The sequence below is a fragment of the Notothenia rossii genome (genome assembly GCF_949606895.1).
Source record: "Notothenia rossii genome assembly, chromosome: 3".
In the NCBI taxonomy this organism is placed as follows: domain Eukaryota; kingdom Metazoa; phylum Chordata; class Actinopteri; order Perciformes; family Nototheniidae; genus Notothenia; species Notothenia rossii.
In genome coordinates, this window is record NC_136901.1 from 35897082 (window position 1) to 35923502 (window position 26421).

Sequence of the window (26421 nt, forward strand, 5' to 3'; positions counted from 1 at the left end):
TACCTTCCTGTTGCCTCAATTCCAGCTCGACAATGCATCCTCTTTCCCTGCAGTTGAAACGGGGATTTGTGTTTGCTACACGAGTGGATTTGACATTCTCCTCATCATCATGGTGTTTTCCTTTTTCAGTCCCATTCCTGTCAGTGACGTTCACTTCCTGTTTCCCAGCCTTACAGCAGAAACCACCCACAGTCTGGGTGATGTTGGAACAGACAGGGAGGAGAGAATGTGATCAATAATTCATCCAGTGCAAATCAAACGGGATAAAACACAGTGGAGGCAGAACATACAAATGACAAATGGTGTTGTGTAGTTATGCATTGCCAGACAAGGCATTTAGAGATTTAACTTGTGTAAAAGGGCCAATACCACACTGTAGAAAACTCTGAAATACAAAGTAATGTGGTATTTCATAGACTATCTACTCAATGAATCTGAAGAACAATTACGTAATAAGGATACGAGAGTATTGCATTTTTCTTATGTAAACAGGATTGGTTACAACTTACAAGTTTAAATACAATTTTAAAAATGTGGATTTTGACACAACTTTATATAAGATAATTGGTCGTTCTCAGCAAAACCAGGAGCCACTTTAACAAGTCTTCCGGGATAGATACATGTTTTGTTTTTTTGTATGGACATGTTGATAATGTGCTACCATCAAACAAAATAAAGAAAGTGAAGAAACAAGAGACAAACAAACCAAGCGAAGGTTCAGACGTTGGGTATATAATAATCTTTAAGCATGACAGTATTTAATTGAAACCCAGGAAAGTTACAAGTGGATTTGTAAATATCCATTAGAACCACAGGTCAGTGTCTTCCAGGACGCTTTCACTTTTTTACTGCCATTTCCTCCCTTTTCTGATAGTGTTACAACCCACCAGTGCCATCTATTGGCCATTATACAGCATTTAGACTCATTTGGTCTGATCTGTGCTTTTTGATTTTGGTTACTACAAATAGAAATTAGATAAACTACAGCAGTAATGACACGATGACTTAAATGTTAAGCTACATTTCCTTAAACCGCGTCAGAATCTGCGATGAACTGTACATATTTATTTCATCAAGATATGTTTTTTCATTGTTACATTTGTTTATATTTAATCAGTAAAAGCTTGATTTGAGAACAATATATGCAAATATATCTCCAAAAATATCTCCACCTGCTATATCTGATTAAACAACATAAAACATTCTCGTTTAATCCTCGTGAAAAATCACTTCAAATCAAAGTGCTCATGATGCTATGTGACGTTTCCTTATCCAGCTGAAAGTCTTTGAAACATAAAACCAAAGACACGTTTCTGATTAGTGTGTTTCCCATATTCAAACTGATTTCCTGTCAGCCTCGTCCTTTCAGTAACTCAGAGTTAGAGTGTTGCTCTTCTCTTGTAGTCAACTCTTCTCCAGACTTTGATAAAAATCAGTGTTTCTGCGGTGCTGTTGGACCGGCATGTTCTTCCTGGTGCTGCTGACCTTCTCCAGGTCGATCTCCACCAGCACCATGCCTGGCTTCTCCCCTCCACAGTCTCCCAGCACCTCACCCCAGGGGTCCACGGCGAGGGCGTGGCCGTACGACGAGCGCTTCTCGTGGTGCCGGCCGACTTGCGCCGCCGCCAGGACGAAACACTGAGTCTCTATCGCCCGTGCACGCAGTAACACCTGGATAAAAATACATAAAGTTTGTGTTTTGCTTGGGTTTCAATCTAATAGATATCCTGTCTTTGCAAGCACTAGTAATCCAACACATGTAGTTGTATTGTGACTCATCCCACCTCCCAGTGAGCAGCTCCTGTGGCTACAGTGAAGGCTGATGGGTAGGTAAGAATATCAGCGCCTTGCCTTTGCAGAGCCAGTGATAAGTCTGGGAACCTCAGATCATAGCAGATGCCCAGGCCAACCTGGGGCAACAAAAAGAGAATAGTTAAAAACCAAGACTAAGAACAAGCTGATCATAATGTTTAAGTAGAGATAGGAAACGCTTTCTTTACAATCTCAAATATTTGCTGGCTAGTGTTTAATATTGAGATTACAGAGCTGGAAAAATGTACTTATATTTCCTAATTTTTGTTGTTTTCTCTCATCTAATATGAAGATGTTCTGTGAATTTACAAGTCTGGTTATAAAGGACACCTTGCCGATGGGAGTTTGGACTGGAGACACGAGGGAGGGTCCAGGGATGGTGAAGGCACTTTCTTTAAGTGATACGCCTTTTTCTGGCAGCTCCACGTCAAATAAATGGGACTTCCTGTAGACTGAAACGATTTCACCTGTGGGTGCAATGACAACGTGTCAGAATGTGTACCATAAGGAATCATCAAGTGGAAAATAATTAATGTTTCTGTGTGCAACTGAGTGGGATTTTAAAGAGAGCTTTTTCAATGGACAGTACCTTTATCGTTAATTATGATGTGACTGTTGTAGATTCGTCTGTCAGACTCCCAGTTATGTCCTCGTTCATGAAATCCTCCAAGAGACAGCCACACTTCCAACTTCCTGAAAAAGGAATGGTTAAAAAATACATAAAGAAATCCTGAAAAATTGCTTATTTTTCAAATCTGTAAATACCTGCCTGCTGATGGATACACATAACCAACATATTTACTAGGCTATAGAATACATATTTACACTATGTTAAAATAAACATACTGAACCTCACCGTTTCCCTAGCTCCAAATACTACGGGACATGAGGTCTCTATCTTTTTATTCATTCATGAAGCCAACAGTAGATTAGTAAGGCAAGAATCAGGAAGTAAAACCCCTTTTTGTGTACCTCATTTGCTTCGAAGGAGCTTAAATCTATGCAAGATTATATACATGTGTAAGAGTAGCGTATCCTGCTCTCAGCCAGCAGCTTATTGAAAAATATCTGACTGAAGAAAAATGTCTCCCCCAAACAACAACAAAACATTGGACCCATGTCAATGATTACGAAGCAGTGTGTGTACCTGGCCAGCTGAGAGTATTGTGAGATTGTGTCTCCTGTCAGACTCTCAGACAGCGACAGCGTCTCCTCTCGGCTGGATCCGATGTAATCGAAGGCCTCGGGCAGGAAGACCATGCTGGCCCCTCGCCCCTTGGCCTCCTCCACCAGCTGTTTACAGGCGGAGAAGTTAGCCTTTTTATCCGGGGTGGCGGTCACCTGACACACTGCAGCCACCGGGCGAAGTAAGGTCGACATCCTGCAGGGAGAAGAGGTGGCTATTATGTGCACAAAAGCAGCATGACTGGCAAATATGTTACGTTTGATCATTAACTGCACTAGTTATTGTGTCTCCTATCATATTGTACTTATTAGGATAGTGGGACCTTTAAATGCAATATCTAGATCAATAACTATAACATTTATTGATGCTCTTTCTGCCGGTCACATCGATTTACATAACACAATACGAATGTAGTCTTTATCATAATTTAACCTTGTTTAGAGAGACGCATAACAATAAATTCTCTAGTCAGAATAATAAACTCACCTGTTTTGGAGCTTGATCTGTTGTCTCGGAGCTGGGAGAGAGGTCAAATACTTTGCAGATGTTCCCAAAATGCACCTGGCCGTGAACATTGGTCCCAGTGACACTGACAGAGCTTCACCTCCCCTGTTTAGTCCAAGTTAGTAGCACATTAATACGTCCAGTGTGGTTAGTGTACAGCAGGAAGGATTAGCAGGGCTACTTTCTTCTTCTTCCTTATTTCGAAAGGATAGAAACCAGCACGAAGGCACACTGGCTCCAGCTGCTGGACTGCATTCGCAACAACACTGGTGTAGAGGAATGATTACATTTTATGTTTTAATAGATATTTTAAAACAATACATATTGAGATGATTATCTTGAAAAATTAACATTTTTTTTAATTTATTTTTTTAAGGCTTTGTGGTTGGTAGAGTGGTTTGGGTGTACTTTAACCAATTTAAAATGGATTTCTTTGGGATTTTTTTTTTAAATCTCCAAAATGAACAAACGATTTGTAGATAACGTAGAAACATGAATCCTGCACTTATCTTAATATATATTCTGTTTATCTCGACACCAGCATTTTCCACTTGGTCAGTTGACATGTTGAACTTTGAATAATTGATCAATTATGAATTTCACTATTTTTGTTATTAATTTTTACAGCTGACATTTAATTGACATTTAAAGATGTTTTGATTGTCTTTTTTTTTTTTTAATTGTGATCTGTTTTAAGTCCAATCTTTGTTTATTTTATGTTTCTTCATACTGCACTACCTATCAGAGGGAAATACTGTGCCTTTCAATGGACATTACTGTAAAAAAACATTGGTGCAAACAGGAAAAGATAATGGTAAAGAGTATACTGATTAGGAAAATATGACCTACTGTATCTCGAGGAGATGGCAGTGTTGCAACATTAAGAATAAAAGATACCCTCAAAATGCAAAGCAAAAAATATATATTTCCGCACAGGCACACAACAAGCATCCCTATACATTCTGCTCGGGGTCCTTCTCAGCAACACCCTTCCAAGATGGCAGCCAACAGTAGCAGCACGGTTAGCAAATCCAGCAGCGGCAGCAGCGCCGGAGGAAAGCCGTCCGGCCCGTCTGCCGAGCAGGTACTGTCCCCTCCAGCCCGGTCTACTTCAGTCGGTACACCCGCGATTAGTGTTTCTGTGGTTCAATCCGGTGGAGCTAAAGCCGAAAACGTGGCTCCCAGCTAGCCGATGCTAACATTAGCTTCCCCATCGCCAGCATTCTGCCTTCTCATCACAAAAAAACAGAGTGAAGCCATATAAGGAGCCTTCATTTCTAAAGAGTTTATGTGTGCTTATATCAATGCGTTAACTGCATTTTAATAAGCATACACTTATAAGTGGATTGAGTGCTGTGCTGAATAGTGTTTCTCAGTGTGAGGACTGGAGCTATTTGTATTACTGAAAACCTCACACTATACACACTATAATAATATAGCGAATACATTTGAATACTCTCTAATATACCAATCTACTGAAAGGACAGTACAATATACAAATAGTATACTGTATAGATTAAGAAAGTGTGCACTGTGTGGATTTTAATAACAAGTAAATATATCCTGAGTACATTTTTCTTATGCACACAAATATAAGGTCACTGAAGTAAAAGCAGAATGAGACTTAACATAAAAAGTGCAGGCTAAAAACAATGGTGAAAATATAACAATTTAAGAAAATAGTAATATAACACCATGAAGACTAGAATAAAACAGTTTTTCTTAGGTTGTAACAGTCAAAAGAAATGTACTCTCTAAACATTTGACTTGTTTGATTGATGATCAATACAGGAAATGTGTTATCACTGCAGTACCTGATTCAAACTGAGATTAATACTGTGACAGTGAGTCTGTATTGTTTCTGATGGTGTTTTTTTGTGTGTCAGGTGGTGGCAACATTTCAAAGGATGCGTCAGGAGCAGCGCAGTATGGCCTCTAAATCTGCAGATTTCGAGATGGATATCAATGAGCACAGGTTGGTAGAGGATACTCACACATCTGCTTATTGAATCTTTGAGGTGCAATTTTTTGTTTATAACATCACTTTTTGTCTAAATTTTTTTCCTCCATCCAGCTTAGTAATTGAAACCCTGAAGGAAGTGGATCCTTCGAGGAAATGCTTTCGTCTTGTAGGAGGAGTGTTGGTGGAGAGGACGGTAAAAGAAGTTCTACCAGCCTTGGAGTCTAACAAAGAACAGGTAATGCATTCATCTTTATGTCACCAGCAAATTGTTTCAGCAATCATGGAAACAGAACAACAACTATTACGCATTGTGGTGATTCATTGTATTGTAACAGGGTTCCCGCAGGGTCCTAAAGTCTTACATTTGATAATCTGAATTTAAGGCCTTAAAAAGGTCTTAAATATGATTTTAGAAGGTCTTAAAAATTATATTCAGCTATTAACCTAGCAACCAAGCTTCAGCTAGCGGCAGTCAGAAATTAGGTATCTTCGAATCTACTTACAAATAAATATGTGGAAGTGTAAGTTCAACTGTATTTGGTTGGAAAACATCAAATGTAGTGCTTGGTTGAAACCAGTGGAGGGGAACGTGTTTGAAGCCCACTGCACCTTTTGCAAACAAAATTAGCGTTTGTTTTGCTAATGCAGTGTTAGCTAGTGCAGCTACTCCCGCAACAACACCGGGGGACCTGTGGGCGACGTTTGAGTCTACGTCAACCCTAAAAGCGGAGTTGCTGTGGATGCTAAATACCGTAGCTAAACAGCAATCATACAACGGCATGAAGACAGCAGAGCTCTGACTATAGCTCTTGACACACACACACACACACACACACACACACACACACACACACACACACACACACACACACACACACACACACACACACACACACACACACACACACACACACACACACACACACACACACTTTGTCTTAACACCCCAACAGAGTTCAGTGTACTGTTATGCTGTTATGTTCAGTCATCGTTCTTATGCTGAACATGAATACATTTACTTTGTAAGTCATTATGGGACAAATTAATTTTTTCCTAGCAATTTTCCTTCATACTTTCTTGCCGTGAAATAGGTCTTAAATTCTATTCAACGTGGTCTTCAAAATTTGAGTTGCTGAAACCTGCAGGAACCCTGTGTATGTCACCAGCAAATTGTTTCAGCAATCATGGAAACAGAACAACAACTATGAAGCATTGTGGTGATTTATTTTATTGTAAGGATTACCGAGCCTATCGACACAATATTAGTGCATTACTGTTGGAATATGAATTTTAAATATTTGCATTTAATCCCAAGTGTCCTCTTCTTTTATCTCCACAGATCTCCAAATTAATCGAGTCCATCAACAAGCAGATGCAGACGAAAGGGCGGGACCTCACAGAGTACAGGGAACGCTACAACATCCGGTTGGTGGGAGAAGGTGAAGCGGAGGCACAGGGCCAGTCGGAGTCATCTTCCAGTGACAACAAAGATGGCGGGTCTAAAACCGGAGCTGGCGTTTTAGTGTCGTAGTTTGTTATTATTGAGAGCGACCGTAGGGCCTTATGATTTCTCCAGTACCTAAAATATGGTTGTAGTCACACAATTTAAAATGTATCTTCTCACACTTGATTTTGATTACATTTCTGCTCAGATACTGCACTTGGTACTGAGGTACTTTGCAACAGACACCGACTCACACATGTGAATGCTAGTGCTTATAAAAATGTAGGTTGTTTGTCTTAAATCTGCCTTTCAGTGAAGCTGACTTTCTTTTTCTAGAATATTGTGGCCTAAATTAAATATTTGAATTGTAAATTCTTGTTTTCGTCTTACTATCATTTACGCATGAGCAAATAAATACTTCACTGTATCAGAGTACGGCAAAATGTAATCCACTTATTAATATACAGTTTCAAGGATGCCTAATAAAAAATTCAAAGAAGAAATAAAATAATCAAATGTTTAGAAAATGCAAGACAGGAGTGCACAGATGGAAAGGAAATCTGAATGTTTATGTTAACTTAAGACTTTTGACTTACAACGTACAAAAAAAGCTGATTTCATAGGGCCCTGAATTAGGTTGAGCTTTGCAAGAAGTCACCCTTGCCAAGGCAGTTCAGGTCCTTGAAGGCATTTTGACAACATGTGTTCTGAGCATGAACAAGATAATATACAGTAAACATGTCACTATAGATCAAAATGAACATCAACTTTTTTCAGCCTCTGTAATTTATGACTCGTAAAATTGTCTCCATGCACAGAATGGCTGCTGGTTTGTATTCATATAAATGTGTGGTCAGCTTTTGTACAGAGGTTAATAAAGCGGACATTATGATGTGACCACAAGTCAGTACTACCACCACAACCTTGATGATAAAGCCCCGTTATTAAAAACACAGCATAAGTTGTAGTCTGGTCTATAGCACATGTTTGAGCTATGTTGAATTCATTTCTGAACTCGGTCTAAAATGAGGAAATGTCGCCTCGGACCTGATGTTTTTGCTGTCAGCACTGTTCATGTAGTCATGAGGACAAAAAGTTTTTTGTTAATGGTCATTAAAAATGTTTCTCAAATGTTCTTTCTGTGTGTTTTCTTACATTATTACTGTGTGCAACAAAGCCCTTAGACGTAATCAGATGTTTACAATTTAACATCACAGCTGTAACTGTTGCGACCTGGATTAAAATGAACACAATTCACCTTCCTGGTTTTGTTGGAGATTAAGTTTTTCCAAAAAGAACATCAAACTAAATTACTATCACCTCTATGTTTGCCCCTCAATATATTGAAGACGAATAGAAATGTAATATAAGATTCAACATATCTATCTATGCTAAGATAGACGTTTATTGATAAACAGCAGGGAATTTGAATTGTTGATGCAGTACAAGGAAATAAATACTTTAAAAAAAGTATAGAAGCTTACCAGTAAGTAACACAATCAAGTTAAACAATTTAAAGAATAAAAAGAAAGACATGACATACATAAACTGAATGAGAATAGAACGTTAGGAGACCATTGTAAAGTGAGTGAGTGGCGCAAAAACAAAAAACCAGTGCTGTTATTAACAACGTTAACAGTGTAAACTTTAAAGGTGACCTATCATGCAAAATGCACTTTTGTACATCTTTTATACATGAATATGTGTCCCCTGTGTTCCAGGGAACTCACCAAGTGTCAGAAAACACAACCCTCTTTATTTTCCTCCATACCCAAATCTCTTAAAAAGGGGCTGCAACGGATCTGATACAGACTGATCCAGATTTGAACACTTCTATGACGTCACAGAAGTGGCGCTACGGCTATTGGGCCAACTCCACCAATCAGGAGGAGACAGCCACGGACATTGCCGTTCGAAAGCGCTGGAGACGCTGTAGTACATACCCCAGGCCTGTAGATGGTGCTGTTCTCCCAGAATCAGCCCATGCAAAGACAGTGTTAAATTGAGCGAAATGAGGAATGGCTAAAATGCTTGATCTGTTTGGTATTTTGAAAAAAAAAAAGTATAAATATGCCTTATATAGGTATGGTCCTACACTATATTATTCAAATATAGCATGATAGACATGATAAATAATGATACTCAGTGTTTATATGTATGAAGATAATAGGATATAGTGCAAGAGTAAATAAATATAAAAAGAGAGAACCGTGTAGCAATGCTCTCACATGTGATTATTTTGCCAAACATAATGACTATATGAGCAAATGACATAAACAGTCAAAAATGAAAATAGATATCGACGAGGATGGGATTCGAACCCACGCGTGCAGAGCACAATGGATTAGCAGTCCATCGCCTTAACCACTCGGCCACCTCGTCTGTGGATCTACGAATATATGCGCAGACAATTTTATCGACGATACAAATCATGGAAAACACATTCTTTATTAATTTTTGTTATTGTACGCTTTCACAAAGACTAACGAAATAGTGGCATTACCTCTTTCATCCTACATTAAACAGCTAGCTAGCGAGCCATATGCTATACTATGCTAAAAGATCACATTATGTTGCCCCTCTACTCCCGACATTACGGTTATTACGGATCTACATGCGCCGCTGTTGCATCACAGCAGAATGGTTGCAACAATTATTTTGCAAGAAGATCACGCAGACAGGATTAGATCCGTCGTTTTGTTTTTGTGCTATCGAGAGCTGCATGAATATCTGCAGAAGCTATGCCAGTAACCAGCAGAATGTGCAAGTATTTGTTGTATTTCCACCCTGATAGGTTGCACTGTTAGCATTGTGATAGCAATGTGGGTAATGCTAGGACAGAAATAGCTCAAGGAAACAGCTGCTTGCTCCGGTGTTTGGAGCTGCTTTATGCACACTAGTTGTCCAGTTTGCAGTTTCTCTGGAATGCATCTGTCCAAGAAATGCTCGGTTTTCAAAGTGGTGCTGAGTGCTCTGCTGATAGTGGCGCTCCTGCAGCTCATTTACCTGTCCTTCTTATCCAAGTTTCACGGTAATCAGCAGCGGTACCGATACTCTGAGCTTTTTGGAGGCTCTGGGGGCAAGAAGAATGGGCACCCCGAGAAAAACTCACGGAAGGAGCGTCTGAGGTTCTCCCTGTCTACTGGAGGGATCTTTGACAACAGTGGTCAGTACCGGGTGTACAAGAACTTGATAAAAAGTGATTTCACCACAAATCATAAACCAGGTTCCATCCCCAGCTCCCATGTCCTGGCTTTAGCCACACACACAACCATCAATAACCTGCATCACCTGGAATCTCTTGTGGAAAGGTGGCACAATCCTCTCTCTGTGGCCATATTCGCACACGGGCAAGATGTCAAGTTTGCCACAGCTCTGGTTTATGCTCTCAGCTTCTTCTGCCCCCAGATTCAGTCTCTGGTGGACTTCCACTTGGTGTGCCTCTCAGGAGAGATGGCCAGTTTCCCTGAGCAGGACCGTGAGCATTTTGCAGGGCTTGAAGACTGTGCCTCTGTGTTTTCCAGACTGGAGACGCACAGGGATAAATACAAGAACTATGCCATCAGTGGAAACGTCTCCTACCCCAACAACCTCCTGCGTAACGTAGCCCGAGGTGGCACAGAGTCCTCCTACATCCTGGTCATTGACATCGACATGATGCCGAGCGCTGACCTCCACCAGCAGTTTGAGGCCATGATCTTGGGTCGTGAGACAGCGAGTGATGAGGTTTTTGTGTTGCCTGCCTTTGAGATCCGCCACGCAAGGAAGATGCCCGGAAACAAGGCAGAGTTGGTTCAGCTCTACCAGGTCGGTGAGGTCCGGCCCTTTTATGAAGAGCTGTGTTCTCGCTGTCAGGCCCCCACCAACTACTCGCGGTGGGTCAACAGCCACGTTAGAGGATCCGAACCCCTGGAAGTTGGCTACACGCTCACCTGGGTTGATCCCTGGGAGCCTTTCTACATCGGGCCCCACACTGTGCCCCTCTATGATGAGAACTTCAAGCAATATGGATTCAATCGCATCAGCCAGGTTTGTACAATTTCAACATTTGACACTTATATCCTCAAAGTCCACATTCTAGCTGATGAACACTGTGAAATTCAGTTGAAACAAAGTTATGTAATTGGACTGTTTTTGTCCTGTTTGTATATATAGTTTAATGCTCAACAAGTTGACATGAAAACGTGCAAAAAAGTGACGTTTCTGTCACAACTTCCTTCTCTTGCACTGATTAGACTGCAGCATATATTTAATCACAAAATCAACCGCGTCTTATTGTCTCTTTTACAACCAAAAAAGCATTAGAAAGTGCTATTATACTTTCAAACAATAAGGTAAAAAATGTAGGATTTTATTAGCCTAATTCATTTAATCCCTTTCTATGACGAAGAGTAAGTACAATTGAGTCCCTTTTTATTCTCGCAGTGCTGATGCAATCCATTGCAAGATTTACAGTATTAGCAAAAAACGTTTGACTGATGAGGAGAGTTGAAGCATTATTTACTTATCAATGTTTTTGTCTAACCAACTGTCCAACATAGTAGAACCTGTAGACTTATGGTATCCTGTTCTGACAGGAGTTTTCTGAAGTCTGAGAAAACCATACTATTCATGATTCCCTTTGACCTCGCTTCAATGCATCTTATTTCCATATTTCAGCTCTTCTTTCTTGTTTCCTTGTCTGTACTTGCCGTTACCTTTCTTCTCACCTCCCCTGTCCTCTTGTCTTCTCTCCTTTTCCTTTCACATCTTCACACCTCCATGTCTGTCTGCTGCTCACTCTGTCTTTCTGTCTCCCCCCTCAGGCCTGCGAGCTCCAAGTCGCTGGATACAAGTTCTCGGTGCTGAGCTCAGCTTTCTTGGTGCACCGGGGATTCAAGATCCAGGGGGAGTTTCACGCCAAGAAGGACGAGGAGAACAAACGCAACCGGGTTCTTTTTCGCAGCTTCAAAGAGGGCCTGAAAACAAAATACCCATCCTCCAACCGACGCTGCTGATCCTGTCGTACGTTGTTCTTCTCTATCCAAATGAACCAGTTTTTCTTTTAAATTCTGACGGCAACTCTTGGATTTATATCAAGTAAAACATTTCTGCTGGTTGGGACAGAAAGGAAGAAGTGATCAATCAAGACTGAAAAACTGGCAAGCAACTTTTTGGAATCAAAATCCAAAATGTATAATAATTAGAGGTACACTTTCTATTTTACAACATTTTTGAGCTTGTCCAGATACAAAGAAGATCTCTACATATACTTAGAGATATCCTAAGAAACAAAAGTCCTAACCTCAGGTTATCTACTGTAACATAACGCAGATATACTATAGCAGAAAAAAAAATCCATTGCACTTTAAATACGGGCAAAGGGTCAAGAATATCTTTTTTCTAAGATATTTTCGGCTACTGAGTACTAATAATGAATTGAAACAAAATGGCATCGCAATCTGATTATGAGGTAAACTACAAACCCAGTTTTTTTAAAGGGCCCATGTCATGCTTTTCCGGTTATTACCCGTCCCCTTGTGTGTTATGAAGGTTTTTATGCATGTAAACGGTCTGCAGAGTCACAAACCTCAAAGTACACCCTGTAGCGAGTAAAACTCTAACACAGAAAAGACCTCCCCAAAACGCCTCGTTGGTGAAACGTCACTGTCCATTTGATTCTTCCGGGCACGAGATTACGTAAGCACGTACCCGGAACTAAATGGACCAATCCCTGGAGCCGTTACACTACGTCCATGGAGCCGTTATGTTAAGCCCCCTCTGATTGGTCCAAATTGACCAATCCACGGACTTCCTCACACACACACTCAGTGCAGTCAGCTCTGCTGATCTCTCCTCCCTGGCTGCAGGCTGATAACAGACAGTTGGGGTCGCGGCGAAATTCTCTCTGCAGACCCATTCTCACAGCGTTTATCAACCTTTTTCTTACTCAATATCAAGCCACACTTATTGTTTTTACTTGGGCTGTGACTTTGTGTGTGCTCAGGATGAGTTTGGCTGTGTTTCGCTGTGTATCGCTAAACAAGGAAACAACACCTTCACGGAGCTTAGCGCGATTCACAACGTTCCGACCAATCAGAGCACACTGGGCTCACAGGGAGGGTGGGGGCTGGAGCTATTGGAGCTACAACGAGTCGTTAAAGGCAGAGAGTGAAATTCAGTGAATACACGTAGTTTACAGAGATACTGTATGAGAAACCAAAGTGATTTTGGAAAATTGCACAATATAAATCTATTCTAGTAGACCTCAACAATGGAATTATGATCAGTAGAAATGGCCATGACATGTCTCCTTTAACAAATGCATCACTTTATATTCAGTTAAAATAGTTTGTTTCCTTCAAATGTTGTGCCAATCGATGTGGTCAGACCACCAGAGGGCAACAGACACTAGTGTTAAATGCAGTATTGCAGCACACCGTATAGTGAGCAGCAGGGATTACGCAATACCAGAGGATGTACATATACTCCGTGTTTCAACTATCTGCACATTTTGACGTTCTCAGTATCATGTCAGTGCTTTTTCTTGCCACAAACTGTCCGGGAAAACAAAGCACTGGGAAACTTTACACAGAACATTGTATGACAAGGATTTTGCCAACACTGTGGAAAACGACTGTATTATAACACAGAGGATTTGACGCTGGTAGCTTAGATTATCTAGAGTTGGGTTTCTTTCTCTTGAAGTATATGATGGGGCCAGTGGACTCAGGTAGAAATGTAGCATGGATAACAATACTGCACAATCAAAATGTAAACCTCAAACAAAAGCAGTCTAAACTATGTTATTGATCTTAATCTCTCGTATTATTCTGAAACATACTGGCACAGTACTTTGACCATCACTTTTTTCATATAAACAAAATACCTGGAAAGTATGCGTATACATTTCCGTTTGGTTACTTTTAAGTGTTACGTTGTTATTGTTGATTTTAACAGAGATTTCAATATGTTTTCCTTCCACACTTGCAGTGTTTATGATATATTTATTGTAAAATGTTTTCCTTCAACTGGACTTAAAATAAACCCCAGCAGGAAAACTGTAGCACAAGTTTGTGTTTGGTGTGAAAAATTATGTTGGGCATGGAACATTTTTGTTTTAGAAATTCATTTAGAATTTTGTTTTGTATCAATTTGAACATTATTTGTGATGATGTGATGTGGATCTGCATTTTTCTTTTGGTGATAAAACAAAATATAATGCCTGATTTGTTTGTAACTGTCACTGATTTTGCTTTTAAACATTATACAAGATGCAGTCTACAACTTATGAACAACTTCCTTAGTGAGCGGAAAGCTCTTTGAGCACTTGGAAATGCGCAAATCCAATCAATGAACTTCACCGGAGGGATTTGGAGTGACAAGTGATGTCAACAGTGTTTCAGGAAGTATCACTTAAATAACCGTTGTAGTAGCGTAAGAGGGGACAGGCCGAGAAATAAAGTATTATGTCAAGAAATATGAAACTTACAAACACAATACAGCAGATGTCACTTATTTCTTTTTTCTTTTTTTTGGTCTTTATTAGGATCCCCATTAGCACTAGCATGAGCATTGGCTATTCTTCCTGGGGACCTCACACACTAAAAAACATACATAAACATCGAACAACAAAATGAAAACAAAACAAAATTAAAACAAAACAGCTCATCATTGCATGCAATTTACAGTGAAATGAAGTGAAAACTAAAATGGTCATCCAATTATCGCCATCCTAAGGCCAAACAAAAGTAAATACAAATAAGTTTACATCATAATATATGCATACATAGCCACAGGCACAGTTCAAATTTACTTTATAATACTTAAATAATTTTTTAGCAACCTTTTGAAATGTACTTGAGAATGTTCCTGAATGATGTGAACCGGTAAAGAGTTCCAGCTGGTCATGGCTCTGTACATGACGGTTTTCTGTCCCATATTTGATTTAGATTTGGGTAATACAAACCTTCCTTCAATTGTATGTCGTGTTTGATAGTTATGTTGTGCATATTGCGCTATAAACCTTTGTGATAATATATCTGGTGAGTGAGTCACTGTAATATTTCTGACAACATTTTATAAAATATAAGTTGACCTCTGTCTGACATTTCAATGTCTCCCGCATTTCAGTGACTCTGGTTCTGTAGGAGCACTGCAGTGCACATCGTGCTGCCTTATTTTGTGCTACTTGTAATTTGTTTAAATCTTTTCAGCAGCACTAGACCATATAACCAAACAATAATCAAGCTGCGACAGAACCAAAGCATCCAAAACTTGTCTACTGACATCCATAGGCAAATATTTTACAATTCTTTTTACAACTGACATACCCCTTCCCATTTTACATACAACATTATCAATTTGTTTAGACCAAGATAATTTATGATCCAGGGTTATACCTAGCAATTTTGTCTCCTTGACCTGTTCAATTTCAATATGGTTTAAATGTAGTTGCAATTTTGGTTCACCTTTTAACTGATGATTTGATCCTATTAATAACGATTTTGTTTTTCCCGCATTAAGTACCAACTTATTATTTATGACCCACTCTGATATCAGTAGTAGATCTTTATTCATAACATTTGTCAACTCTCTTGTAGTTGATGCTGCATAATATATTGTTGAGTCATCTGCATACATTACAATTTTAGCTTTTTCTAACACTAATGGTTGGTCATTTGTAAAAATAGAAAATAAAAGTGGTCCCAAACAACTACCCTCAGGTACTCCACAAGTGGCTGTTTTCATCTTTGAGAGACTTCCATTAAAAAAAACAGTTTGACTTCGATTTGTTAGGTAACTTTCTAACCACCTCAGCGTTTCAAAATTAAAACCATATTGTTCCAGCTTGTGTAACAACAAAGAATGGTCAATGACATCAAAAGCAGAACTAAAATCAAGTAGTACTGCACCCACTAACTTCCTATTATCTAGTTCGCCCTTCCAGTCATCTGTCATTTGTGTTAAAGCGGTGCATGTGGAATGGCCAGGTCTGAAAGCATGTTGATACACAGTATTAAGTTTGTTACCTTCAAAGTATTTTTGTATTTGATTGAAAATGTTTCTCTCCATTATCTTTGCTAATGCTGGTAATAAACTTATTGGACGGCTATTTGTACCAGAAAATGGTCCAGCTGGATTTTTTGCAAGTGGAATAATTTTTGCTATTTTCCATGCCTGTGGGCAAATACATTTATCAATACTCAAAATGTCAACTGTCTGAAATTGTGTAGGGTTTTGCAGTTTTGTCACAGCGAGAAAAACTACAAGATATCAGTAGGTGTATCGTTCAGCTAGTACTTGACACAGTTGACATTAACCTGTGGTATAACATGGCTTAAGATGGGGGTTTAAACGCATCCCTGCACCAATAGCGTGTGATGGATGATTACAGGGCGAGTCAGGGTTGCATCCAATTAAAAGCTCCTATTTAGTAATTAGGATCTGTTTTAAAGTGGACTTTAAGAACTTCTCAGTAAGAAGTTGATATTCTGTAATGCGACCCAAAGGGCAAAACTGCTAGAGTAATATGTCTGGAAGTTTTTCATTATATCGCATTTATATCTCCTTATTAGAAAGTGAGCATAGAAGATAAATAATATCAAAATATCTGTAGTTGCGGAGCTTAAAAGTCGCCCGAAGTGTCGATCAGTGGTAAAGCAATCTGTTGCTAAAGTAGAGCACGTGTGACATTCGGCGCTTGACAACCGTCCGAGGCTCTGTGGTGTTTGTGGCTAATCCTGCATTACCGAGCTAAATCATGAGCCAGGCATGCAGCCTCTATTCACACGCAACTCCATGCTTTATGATGGGCTTATATTGAGCACAAACATAAACAACATACACCTTTGTGTCGTTTATAAATATCTGATACTTTTCACTTTTGGGTCAATAAGTAATCACGCCTTTCTCTTCCGACATGTACTCTTACTCCAATGTAGTTATTTGTATTTTATATATTTATGGGGAAGAATATTCACCCTAAATTTGGTTTGACAGACTGGGCAATATATCTATATTACTGTATATCAATCAGGATATGATACTAGACATTTATATTTTGGAGATCCTAATTTTGTACGTGTTATCTTTTCCTGGTTTTAAAGGCAGCAATACAAAAAGTGATGTAATTTCTATATATGCTACTTTTAATTTTTGTTTCAAGTAATCACGCATTTCTCTTTGGGCATGTGCTCTTACTCCAACGTACTGACTAATATTTTATACATTTTCCGGGCAGATTATTAATGCATCTAAATAATCCTATATTTTTGAGAACCGATCAATATATCAATAATATCAGGATATGACATTAGATATCCTCTTAGATTTTGGGGATCCTAATATCGTAATTGTTGTCTTTTCCTGGTTTTAAAAGCAGCATTACTAAAAGTCATGGAGCAGACTCTTTCAGACTTGCCACCTCATTAAATTCACATTACTGATTGTTTATCATAATTATCATTGTGGAAATATTTTCTGAATGCATCAATGTTCAACTCTTAGATATCGTTATGCTGTGGTAAAAAAAGTTGTTGTATATAATATTTGTTCATATTGCCCAGCTCTACAAGATTTATTCAAAAATAAGTTGTTTTCCTGCAAATCTTTAAAAAAACTATTTTTAAATGACTACTCATGTTTGGTCAACCCACGATGTTCATGTCCATCTCCCCATCGTCATCCCCCTGTCCTTGGTGTTAATAATGTGGCAGAAGGTGCAGAAATGTAAGGGGGGGCGGCTTGTGTTGATCAGGAGAGGCAGGTTTGGTGAGGTAAACTGGGGTTATATCGACAGCTTTGGGGAGTGCAGGCTTATCTGGGTCAGAGAGCTTTACGACATAAGCAATTAGGGCTGTCCTCTCTTGTTTTGGCTGGCAGGAGGGAGGCCTCCCGCAATCTAGATTAGCTGGGAGAGCTCCACGGCTTCTGGACAGTGCAGGGAACCAGCTGGAAGGCGAGATGAGTGGGCGGCACGGGGGGGGGGGGGGAGGAGGTTCCTCAAGAGGGAGGGTGAGGGCAACGAGAGCAAGGGGTCAACATGCAGGCGTTGTAGACATACATGCCCTTCTGGGTCGGCGCACGGGTGAGGAAAAAGGAGTCAATGACCCATGCGGATGAAAGGAATTTGCAAAATGAACGGGGTTCCGAACGAGTGGGCTGTTTGTCCACTGTAGCATGTTTAACAGCAGTTTGAATAGAAAAGGTCTATGGGGGATGTTTATGCCATTCAGCTTAACTGGTTTCTTCTAATGAGCCACTTGACTGGAAGGATTTGCAAGTGATTAGGTCAAATGGTTTTAGAGGAATGGTTGAAGAAATCTTAACAACTACTGAATGAATGTTTGTTAACTGGAGTGTCTCAAAGGGGATTTAGGATGTAGTATATAAGAGTACAAACTGACTTACAAATAGATGACACTTACATAATTGGGTATTTGGGTAGATTTAGACAATAGTGCGCTGAATTCAACACGTTACTGCGGTTTCCTGGCAGGTTGAAACAAATGGGAGGTTTGTTTAAGACACTTTTTGACTTAGGACTGTAGTCAGGAAAGGTTGGCATGGTTATGATCAACTTATCAAACTATAATGTATTGAAACATTCCCATTATTATTTTGTACATTCCAGGAGTTATCTTAATCATTCAATTCTCCACCCTAGTGTCCCAAACCCAGGCATATCACAAATGTACTAAAGCCTTCATCTTGTCTGTGCTTTTCCTATAAATACAATCACTATAAAGTAGTTAGAACTGCAATGTGAGCCTTGTGTGACATTCCTAAATATCTTGTTTTCTCTTATTATCTGATTTTGAATTTATAATAATATTAAATAGAGACAAGCAGCAAAACCTCACATTTGAGATGCTGGAACCTTTTCATGTTCGGCATTTTATGGAAAATTTCAAAAGAAATTGAATTCATATCAGATTTCTTTCTAGCTCTATCCTTGTGGCAATGCTTCTGTCTAAAATAGCAGCTACAATTAATCGACTAATCAATTAGTTGATCGACACAAAAATAAGTGGCAACTACTTTGATAATTCATAATTAAGTAATGGCCTTGGAATTTAACTGCAACTTGGATGGACATACTTGACTACTTCTAATATTTTACAACTGATTGGGCAAGGCAACCCCAACCCTAACCCTAACCCTAACCAGCACCTTTCAACACAAGGTAATTCAAAGTGCTTTACAAAAATGAAGACATTAAGAAAATGGCTTTTAGAAACAGTCATTAAAAAGCAAAGTAAAATAAACATTAAAAGACAAAATACATGATTAAAAGTTACAGTGCAATGTAAGATATGAATAGCTCAATTAAAAGCAGCGGCAAAAAGAAAAGTCTTCAGCCTGGAGTTAAAAGTAGTAAGAGTTTCAGCGGACCTGCAGGTTTCTGGTAGTTTGTTCCAGATATTTTGAGCATAACAACTGAACGCTGCTTCACCATGATTAATCAATCATTCTAGGAAAAAAATGGCAGATTAATCAATAATGAAATAATTGTTAGTTGCAGTGCTATTAATAAATATCCTCTTGTAGTACACCTTGCGTTCTTGCTGTATAGCCTCCCCTTTGTCGTCACATGTTAATTACGTGAAGGTGAGCTCAAAGACATATTTGAAAGCAAGATATTGTAACCAGCGATGAGCCTTATCTTAATTGCCATCAATGGCAGCTTTGGAAGAAGTTAACCTGCCTACTTAATGAAGAAAGCCTCTCAGGCAAAGCGCACGCATATCACTCTGCGTCTAAACCTGGTGTTCTTGGACGGCCAGGCTGCCTGCGTTTTAAATGTATCCTGCTAAAGCCAGACTATCCGGGCTGGAGTACAGAAGTAATGAGACGTGACACTGCCCGGGGGAAACATAAGGAGGGCTAACAGATATAGGTAATCCTTCTCACCAAGCGCTTATCCTCCCGCCCCTGCTGTCCCATGACCACAGCGGGAAAACACACAAAAGATGTGTACACAAGAAAATACACACAGGTGAGTAATCATTAACACTCATCATGTTTTCATATGTTATACGGTAGTGCAGAAAATGTCCAAACACCACAAAGTGAGGCAGTGAAACATATGTTCTCGACCCGTCACGCACAAACAATCATATACGGGAATTCATTCTGCCAGTATTGATCGATTGATGTCATAACGGATTATGAAAGCTTTGACAATGTTTGACAACAAGGCCGCCATTACTCCCTAAAGAACTTCAGTGATATCATTAGGCTGCGCTATAGATATGATTACCGACACATTTTCCTTATTTCTGTTTGAAAAGTCTATTAAAATCAGCAAGATTTACTATAAATAATCTGTGGTTATATCAAGCAGCCTGGGCGAATACACACTCCAGTTGATATAATTAATCTCCTGTATTACATCTGCTTTATTGAGTTGGATTTATATGACAGATTACATTTTTGTTGAGCCCTCATATCAAAGCATCGCACAACAGGACAAAATCAATATAAGCGAAAGTGAGGGTGACTTTTTGTTTTCACTACTGTTTTGGGAAGTTTCTTGCTGTCATCGTGTCAGAGTGTGTATGGTGCACGTATAAAAAATAGTTGGAAAGATAAGTATTAATAATATTAAAACTACTGTGCTCTATACATTAGGGCTGAACGATTAATCGATTTTAAATAGAAAACGCGATTTGAAATGATGCAATTATCAAATCGCAAAGCCTGCGATTTTCTTTTCTTTCTTTTTTTTATTCTTGTGTGTCAGTCATCCACACCAATCAGAAGTGCTGTGCTCCACATGTATCAGTCATTGTTAACCAATCAGAAGTGGCCCATGATAGAAGGTGACAGACAGATTGATCCAATCACCTGCCAAGTATTTTTGAAAGTGCCTGCCCTTTCCAAATGGCTTCCAGTGGAGCTTTCCTAGATGGTTTGGTGAAACAAACCGTCTGAGTCAGGTTAGTAATGCTCCATCACATGTTTTAAATCTATTACAGGGTGAATCTTAAACTGAAGCTTGACTTTAAAGCAACCCAATGGAAGTTTCATGTAAGTTTAGTTCTTTCACTCGTAGCTCGGGCTGCGGGGGTTCTAGAGACGGGAGCACGTTGATACGACTTTCCTAGCTGGAGATATGGCCGCATTTTACAATAAACTTCCGTTGGGTCGCTTAAAAACAAATATCGCAAATCGAATCGCAATATCTGTCAGAAAAATCGCAATTAGATTATTTCCCCAAATCGTGCAGCCCTACTATACATACGACAAGCTAACTAAGGCAACACGTCTATTTACACTTAATAAGTCAGTATATGGACACTTGAATTTTTTGGGTGTAATATCTAATAAAAAAGGTGCAAAGTAAATGCAGGAAATGTCTTATAGATGCAAAAAAAACGGTTTAAAGTTAGTTTGAGTCTTGTATCACTTACAGTTACAAAAAATACATAGAGCAATTAAATCTTGTAAACTAACTGTAAAAACTGTCTGCAAAACATGATTTCTTAAAAAGATGGGGTATGTAGGTTTGAGAAACCGGCTCGAGTGCGCTAGAATTTGAAAATACACGACCGGAAAAAATCTGCCACTTCCTCACAGAGCCCCTCCTCCAACACACACGAACGCGCACATGACCAATGAGGGCACGAGATGAGTTTGTGCACAGATGGAAGGCTGACAGGCAGGTAGGCCATCCAGTTACTTTAGCCGGGCCGGCTCAGATGATTGGTTGTGCTTTTTACAGTACTACGGCTTCCACAGATGACATTTTTTTATGGATTTGTTGTCAAAGCATTTAAGATATTCATTGCTATCGGCATGTTAAGAGCATTTCATGGAATATAACAAAAAGTGTATCTCGATCCGGTTTCTCCAAACTTACCTACCCCACCTTTAACATTACAGAAGCCTAAATTCTACACCAAACTGATTAGCAGGTAGAATCTAGATTAGGCAATTTGTCATCATACTTTTACTATTGTGATTGGAAAGTTTACATCCAGACATCAGAGAAATGTAAAAACAGTGTTCATTATTGCAGAAGGAATTATGAAGTGATGTCTCAATAACTGTCTCCGTTGAGTTTGTCGATACATACAGATATTTGGGCTTTTGGTTGGACAGAAATCTAAACTTTAAACACCACATTGAAGTTCTAACTAAGAAATTGAAATTCACTCTTGGCTTCCTTTACACTCTTAAATGTTGTTTTTCAACTTCTTCCCATAAAAGGTTGGTCTCTGGCTTATTCCTGTCCCAGCTTGACTACGGTGATACAATCTATAGATTTGCCTGCCCCACTGTTTTGGCCAAACTTGACCCACTCTACCATGCTGCACTGCGATATATATCAAATGCACCATATAGGACTCATCATTGCAAACTGTATAGCCTAACTGGATGGTCCTCACTTAGTATGCGTAGGATGCAGCATTGGTTTTTATCAATGTATAAAGCCATTTTAGGTAAGCTTCCACTCTACATATGTGACAGATTTGCTCCAGTTTGTGACTCTTAAAACCTCAGATCCAGTGCCTGGATACGGTTCCAGGTTCCTGCTGTGCGGACTGAGGCTGGGAAAAGGAGTCTTTTTTATTATGGTCCTTGGTCTTGGAATGACCTTCAATCACGCCTCAAACTGACGGCACTTGTCTCAATAGCATGCTTTAAATTGAAGTTGTCGGAGGTCCTTACCACCAGCTGCTCTTGCAGTAATAAGTAGTACCTTTCTTACTGTCCCAAATGTGCACAATGTGGTGACTGCTTTTCGTTTTGTTTTTTTTGTTTACTTAGTTCTCTGTATTTTATATGTCTGTGTTATGTGTACAAATGTGTAACGTTGCTGCCTTCTTGGCCAGGTCAGCATTGTAAAGGAGATTTTATCTCAATGTTGTTTATCTGGTTAAATAAAGGTTAAATAAAAAAAAAAACTAAAAAAAAAAACTGTCTGGTACTGCCGTTAAAGAATACAACTTATAACTCTTTAAATGAATTATCAAAGTGTGTAGTGTTAAATACTTTGTAAAACTTCACTTTCATTTGTTTGAGATAATACCAAATAAACTAAAGATGACCAGACTCAGAGTATGTCTTCATGTTATGGTCCTGATTAAAAATTAGATCCTCATCTAATTAGCTGCTGCAGCTCAGTGTTGACACATGTTAACATACACCACCATAAGCGTGCGTGTCTCTCTCTATTAGCCCACCCCCTCATAACAGAAAGGTCACAAAGAGGCTCAGTCTTTATTTATGTCATAATTATAATTACATCAGAATACCTTTATTAGTCCCACAGAGGGGAAATGTACGTTGCTACAGCAGAAAAAGAGCCAAAGACAGCTTAATGTTACGTAATTAAAAGAAAAAGTTATAATATAATAAAAAATTGAATAAAAATAAAGAGTTACACAATTTACAAAATACACATCCTGTAACAGTTCTTAGGATTCAGCAGCCAGGCATATAAATATATAGCATTATAGCAATATAAATGTATATAGCCTCCCTTAAAAAAAACTCCCTAAACTCTTAAATTGAATTTAATTGAATTAAACTCATAGTCTTATATATCGTTCTTTAACATTGGAGTGTTTCTTATTGATCACATGTGACACAGTGCATTGTGATGCTACAGCTTGTTATAATGTTTCATTTAGACCCAAACAGACACACTCAAAATATATGACAGTAAAAGATTTGCCAATGTTAGAATCCCTTCATTTATACAGCAAGACTGGTAAATACGTTTTACAAAATAAAATAAATATAACCTCTTGTCTTACCAGAACACAAAACCCCAGTGTCTATCCAACCATGAAGTCTGTGTTTCATGAAACGACCTATTGAGAAAAGCCTATTTTTGTAGATTCCCATCACATATACAGTACGTCTGAGTTCCCTTATCAAGATGTTTTTATAATTGTAAAAATCTACTAATGGCATTATAATCTAGCACAAAGTGTTACAAAAACATCAGTCCAAGTACAGCTGGACTTTTTCTTCCCTGTCCTTACTAAAATGACCACTGTGTGGACACAGTATGCCCCAAATCCTCACCAAACAAGCTACTCAGTGGGAATCACACCCCTCGCTTGAAGCGGGGATAAGAAAACCCTCATGTAGCCTTATCTTACAATCAGAGTTCCTGCCTTCCTCAAGAATTTCCCTCCAAAAGACAAATCCTCCTTCCCTCGTGACGCTGAGGCGTGGCCGGGCAGCACCGAGCAGAGGATCAGGGGGACGTAAGACACCAAAGCAGGAATTAATGAGCATTATAGTATTAGGTAAGAATAAGTTCCACCTTAAATCCTCCAGGATTCCTAAACAACTCTAGTAACACCTGTTACATATGATGATGGAGGGAGGTGGAGGAGGGTGTATGACGAAGCATGAAAAAAAGTTTTGATTTGAATTTAGGGAATATTTAAATAAACACAGTTTCCTACATTTGTCGGACAACAAACTACTAATCAAGCCTTTTTCATCCGAGCAGTTGACACAAAAGGCTTCTTACATATAGTTTGCTATCAAAGCTTTACTGAATATTGAGTCTAATAGACCCATAGGAGCAGCTGAAACTACTAAAAATGCAGATAATGAGTTACACATCTCAGATATCAGAAAGGGTTTTTGATTAAAATGTTCAATTCTGGTAGAAATGTATCAAAAACTACCAAGATTTAAACTACAGCACCATCAATCAAAAATCAACATATGTTTATGTCGACTGTTGAACACATAGTTGACACATTGAGTGAGGTGGTGGCTAATTATTTATTCATATTATCTCTTATCTCATTTGTTTTTGTATTCAGTATAATGTGCAGCAGCAGCAGCCCTTAAAGGTAGGGTAGGTAAGAATGGAGAAACCAGCTCGAGTGCGCTAGAATTTGAAAGTACGCAGCTGAAAAGAATCTGCCCCTTCCTTCAGACTTCCTCACAGAGCCCCTCCTCCAACACACACGAACACACACATGACCAATGAGGGCACGAGATAAGTTTGTGCACAGATGGAAGGCTGACAGGCAGGTAGGCCATCCAGTTATTTTAGCCGGGCCGGCTAAAATGATTGGTCGTGCTTTTTACAGAACCACGGCTTCCACAGATGACATTTCTTTATGTATTTATTGTCAAAGCATTTAATATATTCCTTGCTATCGGGATGTTAAGAGCATTCTCTATTATTATTATTATTTTTTTTAAAGTGGACCTATCATGCTATATTTGAGTAATATAGTGTAGGACCATACCTATATAAGGCATATTTATACTTTTTTTTTTTCAAAATACCAAACAGATCATGCATTTTAACCATTCCTCATTTCTCTCAATTTAACACTGTCTTTGCATGGGCTGATTCTGGGAGAACAGCACCATCTACAGGCCTGGCATATGTACTACAGCGTCTCCAGCGCTTTCGAACGGCAATGTCCGTGGCTGTCTCCTCCTGATTGGTGGAGTTGGCCCAATAGCCGTAGCGCTACTTCTGTGACGTCACAGACGTGTTCAAATCTGGATCAGTCTGTATCAGATCCGTTGCAGCCCCTTTTTAAGAGATTTGGGTATGGAGGAAAATAGAGAGGGTTGTGTTTTCTCACACTTGGTGAGTTCCCTGGAACACCGGGGACACATATTCATGTATAAAAGACGTACTAAAGTGCATTTTGCATGATAGGTCACCTTTAAACAGATTTACAAACAGTAAAAAGCCCAGTTTCTATAGATAAAAAAAATCCACACATAACAACACAACATGTTGGGGATAAAACATTTATTTTATTATCCCGTCTTAATATTTTAAACAAACGTAATAAGGGTTATCTAACCTGGCAATTTGCCCTCTGGCTGTTCAATAATCTACTGAATGACCCGGACTACCAGCCCTCAGTTTCCTAACCGTGATGACAACAACCAGAGCAGGAAACACATCATCCAGTGCGACCAGTGATTTGCCGGGCTATTTTTTAAAGGCTTAAATGAGCGTTTGCCAGCTAGCTGTGATCTGTGGTAAGCTGATCTTCAAGCAGCAAACATGATACTGTCTGAGGGAGGTTCATTTTACCGGAGGGAACAGCAACTCCATCTGATAGCTCACGATACCTGGAAGGATCTTCTAATTACACAAATAATCTCCAGACAGCTTTCACTTCACACCTGCTAGTGCGAAGGAGATTGATCTGACGGATTTTCCCAGGAAACGCTATAATGTCACGAAAGCATGGCACCATGACACATCACCACATACGTAAAGGAAATCAAGTCACACGACATAAGATACAGGACTTTAAAGAATATACTTCTTAGTTGCTGAAGTTGACCTCTTTATATATGCCTGACTTATCCTAATTATTACCTGATCTACTATCAAAGCTATCAAAAATGTTTAAATAAATCCTGGATGGATTGACACATACAAATTGAGGTACAATGCATTTGTTTCGTTTCCGGCATATTTGCTGTGAAGCTAGAGACTCACACTAACCTATTCACAGAAAATTAAAAACATTGTTTGAGTCTTCTTAAGAAGAACAAGGAAGTCTATTTAAT

At 39.1% G+C, this 26421-nt stretch overlaps 4 protein-coding genes across 7 annotated transcripts in view; 2 read left to right on the plus strand and 2 right to left on the minus strand.

The window, feature by feature from the left end:
• Positions 1–26421, minus strand: part of clcn3 (chloride channel 3) — a 76755-nt gene that overhangs the window by 41226 nt on the left and 9108 nt on the right. For 3 of the 4 annotated variants that reach the window (XM_079669140.1, XM_079669137.1, XM_079669139.1), the window contains exon 1: positions 4–163. The gene's annotated coding sequence lies outside the window, so the exon portion shown is untranslated. Of the gene's footprint in view, positions 1–3; positions 194–26421 lie in introns of those variants that run through there. The other variant, XM_079669143.1, reaches the window with a different exon arrangement.
• On the minus strand, positions 729–3723 carry nit1 (nitrilase 1). Its single transcript, XM_079669146.1, has 6 exons — positions 3485–3723; positions 2960–3193; positions 2402–2505; positions 2143–2279; positions 1785–1910; positions 729–1671 (listed from the first exon to the last, which is right to left on the minus strand). The coding sequence occupies exons 1-6, from the start codon at positions 3571–3573 to the stop codon at positions 1405–1407; spliced, it is 957 nt and encodes a 318-aa protein (XP_079525272.1). The 5' UTR covers positions 3574–3723; the 3' UTR covers positions 729–1404.
• Positions 4439–8044, plus strand: pfdn2 (prefoldin subunit 2). The gene is made up of 4 exons (XM_079669147.1): positions 4439–4586; positions 5389–5477; positions 5577–5700; positions 6805–8044. Exons 1-4 carry the CDS (start codon positions 4500–4502, stop codon positions 6994–6996), a joined length of 492 nt encoding a protein of 163 aa, XP_079525273.1. The 5' UTR covers positions 4439–4499; the 3' UTR covers positions 6997–8044.
• Positions 9528–14117, plus strand: b4gat1 (beta-1,4-glucuronyltransferase 1). The gene is made up of 2 exons (XM_079669517.1): positions 9528–10938; positions 11715–14117. The coding sequence occupies exons 1-2, from the start codon at positions 9799–9801 to the stop codon at positions 11904–11906; spliced, it is 1332 nt and encodes a 443-aa protein (XP_079525643.1). The 5' UTR covers positions 9528–9798; the 3' UTR covers positions 11907–14117.

What these genes read in the sequence shown, in the direction of transcription:
- nit1 (XM_079669146.1), bottom strand. Translation starts at nt 3,573, where the DNA reads ATGTTCACGGCCAGGTGCATTTTGGGAACATCTGCAAAGTATTTGACC. An exon ending in TCCAAACTCCCATCGGCAAG is followed by an intron (nt 1,911 to 2,142) that starts GTGTCCTTTATA and finishes TTGTTGCCCCAG; the next exon opens with GTTGGCCTGGGCATCTGCTA. An exon ending in CAGGAGCTGCTCACTGGGAG is followed by an intron (nt 1,672 to 1,784) that starts GTGGGATGAGTC and finishes ATTTTTATCCAG; the next exon opens with GTGTTACTGCGTGCACGGGC.
- pfdn2 (XM_079669147.1), top strand. Translation starts at nt 4,500, where the DNA reads ATGGCAGCCAACAGTAGCAGCACGGTTAGCAAATCCAGCAGCGGCAGC. An exon ending in ATGGATATCAATGAGCACAG is followed by an intron (nt 5,478 to 5,576) that starts GTTGGTAGAGGA and finishes TCCTCCATCCAG; the next exon opens with CTTAGTAATTGAAACCCTGA. An exon ending in TGGAGTCTAACAAAGAACAG is followed by an intron (nt 5,701 to 6,804) that starts GTAATGCATTCA and finishes TTATCTCCACAG; the next exon opens with ATCTCCAAATTAATCGAGTC.
- b4gat1 (XM_079669517.1), top strand. Translation starts at nt 9,799, where the DNA reads ATGCACACTAGTTGTCCAGTTTGCAGTTTCTCTGGAATGCATCTGTCC. An exon ending in GATTCAATCGCATCAGCCAG is followed by an intron (nt 10,939 to 11,714) that starts GTTTGTACAATT and finishes CTCCCCCCTCAG; the next exon opens with GCCTGCGAGCTCCAAGTCGC.